General features: G+C 40.8%; 1 protein-coding gene across 1 annotated transcript; it reads right to left on the bottom strand.

Moving 5' to 3' along the window:
- Positions 1 to 468: 468 nt before the first annotated feature.
- On the bottom strand, positions 469 to 3882 carry LOC311262170 (uncharacterized protein; the record flags this gene model as incomplete). The annotated part of the gene is made up of 3 exons (XM_084361402.1): positions 469 to 3047; positions 3365 to 3553; positions 3714 to 3882. 3 exons carry the CDS (start codon positions 3880 to 3882, stop codon positions 2863 to 2865), a joined length of 543 nt encoding a protein of 180 aa, XP_084217528.1. The 3' UTR covers positions 469 to 2862.
- Positions 3883 to 5339: the final 1457 nt, after the last annotated feature.

Here is a 5339-nt window from a genome sequence, read left to right as displayed (position 1 = left end):
CGAGTGAGAACATTTCCCCCCATCCCTCTTCCCCAATCAACAAAACTAAACCCGAACTGTCATACTTCCCTTTCTGCGTCTTCTCTTCTCTTCTTCACTTGTCTCAGCTTTGCAGCTTAAAGAGATCAGTTAGCACCCCAATAGTAAAAAAGAAAAAATGTAGATCCCAAACACACTTTCATGACACTTGTGCAGTTTGATTTGAATGCCCATAGTAATTCAAAAGTATCTTAATGATAAAAACAAAAAATTAAAAAGAGTTCGTTTTAAAGTTGAAATAAAATACAGGGCATTGGTCACTTAGAGTTATACTTTAAGTGATAAGTGAGGTTAATCACCTATTCCTTATAATAACAGGTTTTAATTATGTAATGTCTTTCCAAACTTTTTATATCAAAAATAGGAAATATAATGATATGAGATACGATAAAACAGGTTATTTATTATTTAACTAGTCACAAATTGAAATCAAGTGTAACCAGCTTCTGAACCAGCTGGGATAGCGTCAATGCTAGAATAACATAGCATTTAGGCTAAATAGTAAACATCAGGCCTGGGCCCTAGCACGTCTGATTAGTCCTCAAGTCCCATTAAACTCAACAGAATAATAAACATAGTATGTCATCCTTAAAAAAAACAAACAATCAAAACAATAAGTGCTAGGGCTCTCCAGGCTACCGTCTTCATTTAAAGACTTGCCAAAACAAAATCAGCTCCTCTTGTGAGGTAACTAGATTAGCATTACTCACATTAGCCACGGGAGAAACAGCTAATAAGCTAAGCTAATCAGGCCTCGGGGCTTGTTGGTATTTGGTGATGAGAATCTCTTCTTCGCGCCGGTCTCCAGAGTAATCTGTAGGCGGGCCGGGAAGAGAAGCGTTGGCCGGAGAGCTAGGTTGTAAAGTTCGGCCATCACCGTCCGGTACGTAGCTCGTTCTTCGGCGACTTCAGGCGTGTAGTCCTCAAAGATCTGGATTGGTGACCCTCGGTACTGGAGCTTCCCTCACCTCTTACGAGCCTCTCGAATGATCACCTCCTTGGTCTGGTAGCGATGGAGGCGAATTATTACCGGTCTGGGCCGAGAGCCTGGCGGTGGTTTAGCGGTGAGCGCTCTATGGGCTCGGTCCAGCTCGGGGGGGGACTGAAGGATCTGGTCGCCGAGTACTTCGGCCAGAAGCTCGGCAAAAAAGCTTGTGGGCCTGGGTCCTTCTATTGACTCTGGGAGGCCAATGATCCTGATGTTGTTTCTGCGGCTACGGCTTTCGAGGTCATTAGTTTTAGCTGTTAGCTTGGTGTTGCTATTTGCTAGTGCTACACACCTCTCCTCCAGGGCTTGAATTCGTTGATCTTGCACTTCAGCGTGGGATTCCAGTGAGTCCATTCGCTGACCGTGGTCTGTAATCTTTGTCTGTATTTTGTCGAGCCTTGAAATCGGTTGCAATGCTAGCTCTGTGCTCTTCTAGCATGTTAGCTATGCGCTCTTCTAGCCTGGTAGCTATGCTAGTTAGCACATTGCTATCGTCTGTCGAAGAGGCGGCTGCGTCTGTTTCTGTTTCTTCCATTTCTTCCATTATAGGTTCTTTCTTCTTTCTTGGCATTCGTCTAATGTGTTTGGGGCTCAGTTAAAAGCACTTTTAGTTTTAGTTGGGTGGGGTTTTTTAAGGAAAAAGTAAGTTTTCAAAGTTGTCGCTGCTGGAGACTGAGACCATGCTGCCTTCACATGCTCACCCAAACCGGAAGCCAGTCATTCATATCTTCCATTTCTTAAATGCTTGTATGGACGTTGAAACTTCTGTAGGCTGTGCGTACTTTAAAAGGCTTCATAGTGAAAAAAATCATTCATCTCATCCGCCATCAACATCATCAACAACTCACTAAGTTTGTCCTTGCTAGAGGGACCCTGTAGCGACAGGCTGAAGGAAGGAGTTGGAATGAGGTGTGGAGTGGGTGAGGTATTATTAGCTACATTCTTGTATTTAAGCAACAACGAACAGAAACATAAATCAGGCAACTCTGTCCATTCCCGTTCATGGTCACTGCTCCCTGCTGCTGCATGTTGTCGTCCTCCTGCTCACAGATGCCACCTGGTGGTTGTTTGGGCACATTGCCGCTTCTCATGAAAACACAATTGATCCTCCACTAAAAAGGTGCGAGAATCACGCGTGAACTCGGCCACAACGAAGTAGTACCTACTGTAATAGGTAGGCTATTATCAGTATAATCAGAGGCAACCATGAATGAGTTCGCCTCAGTTTCACGTGATTGTCACTGTCAGCCTGTTAATTTTACTGACCCGAGGTGAGACGCACCCCAAGTGTCGGCGGCTTTTTAACTCGTTAAATAATTGTGCTCCAGTATAATCGGTACGCCTGAAACTCATCCAGTGAGAAACGTTCCGCAGTGCAAATATAAGTGCGATTAAAATGCGTTAATTTTTTTAACGCGCTAATTTTTGTGTAATTAATTAATCTTAATTAACGCGTTAAAGTCCTGGCCCTAAAAATGTTATAATAAAAAGACGCTTTTATTGGAAATTATAATTATATTATAACAGATACGTACCAATGAGCCATACGTCACCAGCTGCTCCTTGTTCAAGGTGTGTTCCCACAGAGCTGTTTTAGAAAATATAGGAGTCGTGTGCTCCTCCTGGGAACCGGGAGACCACGTTCAGTAGGTTGCAGTATTTTATTGAACTGCACAAGAGAAGAAAACACAACAATGCCAACATGTCGGCACTGAAATGTGTGTAAGAGTACTCCTGAGTGTTCGTAGGATTTGTTCTTTTTTTTTTTTTTTTTACATTTTTGAAGTTATTTTATTAAACCAAACACAACAAAACCACGTAGGATTTGTTCTTACCTAAGAATAAATCCTGGATAAGAAAAAAATCATGAATGCCACAATCTTTGTAAAATCTTCGTAAGTGGGACATAAGAACAAATTTGTTTGTAAGAACGGTTCATGAATGAGGCCCATTGTCCTTCCTCGACTAAACAGCCGGAGAATTTTTTTGTACCGGGACACGGCCTGATCCGGATTTTGGACTGCAATTTAGACGACAAAGAATTAGTGTTATCAACAGCATAAAAAAAGGTAAAAGGCTTGGGAGTCTCACACTCACATTCAGTTTGTACAGTATGAGATTTGAGGTCAGAACAATTGATGGTTTACTAGGTTATTCCTCTCTATCCAGAAAGTGATTTGTTACCATAGATTTATGCACCAATAACAATTACATACAGAATGTCACATCATGTGTGAAGAACCAGCTAGGAGAGGAACAATTGTACTAGAGCTAAACAGGACCAAACCAAAAACCCAGTGAGTAAAAAAGGGGGAAAGTACATGTAGCATATTTTACCTCTTTTACATGTCTGTGGTTTCATTGTCTTTGACGTCTTGGACTTTCCCTTCTTCTTCCTCCTCTTCTTTTTCTTGTCTTCCTCTGATGAGGATGCAGTAGAGGAGGAGTCAGACATAGCATCAGAGGACTCCTCCACTGAGCTGTCACAAGAGGAAGATGAAGACAAGCAGACTGCCTGGGTGGAACCTGTATCCTCTTTTTAAAGAGCTGTAGATTCAAACACAAACATAAGGCTAATATGGCACAAAGAGACATGCATAATCTACAGTCCAGAGATACGGTAAACTAACATAATAAGACCCAAATGCACAAACATTTTTCTACACAGTTGTGTACGGAGACTTACATGATGCCAGCTGTTCTTTTAGGTAGTCTCTCTCTTTGATAAGCTCATCAATCTTCTCCTTTTGCAACTCTACCTTCAGTTTACAAATCTCCAACTCGTGGGATTTCCTTTTTTCCACCAGCTGTGCAGTAGGGGTCAGGGACACACCTAAAAGAAAGAAACTGTTCATTATAAACGTTTAAGTATTCATTTCTATTCAGTATATCTGTATATAGTCCGGCCTCCATTATATATGGGAAGTCTCCCACATGCATGAGCTGTACGCTGCTGACTTGTACCATTAGAACAGAAATGTCCTGTGATTTTCAGCCTTCTATGATTATATTATCCTTTAGGCCTACAGCAGGCACATTCTGACAGCTGCGATATGGAAGAATTATCCTATCTTTATTCAAGAGTGTAGCTTTTCAATTTGAGAACATGATTTCATTCCTTTTCAGTGACACAGCTCCTTCTCGTGCTCAGATTTATTCTCCTCATGCTCACATTTTGTGCTCGCACTGAGATGTCTGCTGCTTTCTTTCAAAATGTGTGCTTGAACTCAAAAATCACATGCTTGTTGTAACCCACCTCAGCTCTGACTTTCATTTGTAAGACTGGGTGCTACAGATATAATTCTTTATCAGCGTGTTAATCCCTTTGTGGACCAGTAAATCAAAAGTCTAGACCCGCTATAAGAGAAAGGGGTACTGTACTGCAATTTGCATTGAGTGAAAGAGTAAAAAACTCACACAACCAACAGGTTTGTTCACGTGTATTGAACTGTATTGATTAAAAGGAAAACAAAGAGTCTCAATAAACACATGAGATATCAGACAACAGTTCACAAAAAAAAGCCCAAATCACTGACAAGATCACAGTCCTGTTTTCAATGGCTTGCCACAACTACCGAGGTTTAGGGTCTACCTTTACAGAACAGTAAGAATCCCAGCAGAAGGAGTCTTCATGCAGATCTGGAACCAGGAATCCATTCAAAGGAAAAAGAAAAAGACCCGGCCTGTATAGGCCAAAAGAGGGTTACTATAATATTCTCATAAAGAAAAAATATATATACCTTTACATATTAATATATATACACATATAAACACATACATTCGTGTACATTAAAACATTGTTGCTTAATGAGCATCATAACTATTCTCACTATCAACCAATTGAATTGAACATATATATCAACATTAACATGAAACAAAATGGCTGAACCATTACTCCTCTGTTCATCTCTTTTGTTCTTTTTACCGCCACTCTCTCTCACAGGAAAACACACGGAGTGATATAGTAATATAGATAACACCTTAATATAAATGATTTTTAAACACAATATACATGAAATTAACGACTAATATCGGTAAAGTTTACTCACTAGAGGCTCAAACATCATATACACACACGCACAATGCAGATCACACGGCTCTCATCAGTCAAGGTCCCGCTTTTGAAGAAACAGGGACACGGGAGTTCAAGCAATGTGTGATTTCACAATGGGAATTAGCAAAGTTCAAGTGGCTAACGGTCTAAGCTAGCGCCACGGCTGCTAATAGACACAACTCAAGTTCTCCTTCGTTTCCGTCAATATCACACGGTCCACTTAATCAATCCACAGGAAGAAAAAGGGTTTCATTTTCG

This window comes from Pagrus pagrus (assembly GCF_965226575.1).
Source record: "Pagrus pagrus genome assembly, chromosome: 9".
In the NCBI taxonomy this organism is placed as follows: domain Eukaryota; kingdom Metazoa; phylum Chordata; class Actinopteri; order Spariformes; family Sparidae; genus Pagrus; species Pagrus pagrus.
The sequence above is the reverse complement of the archived record's forward strand: the minus strand, read 5'-3'. Positions and strand labels throughout refer to the sequence as shown.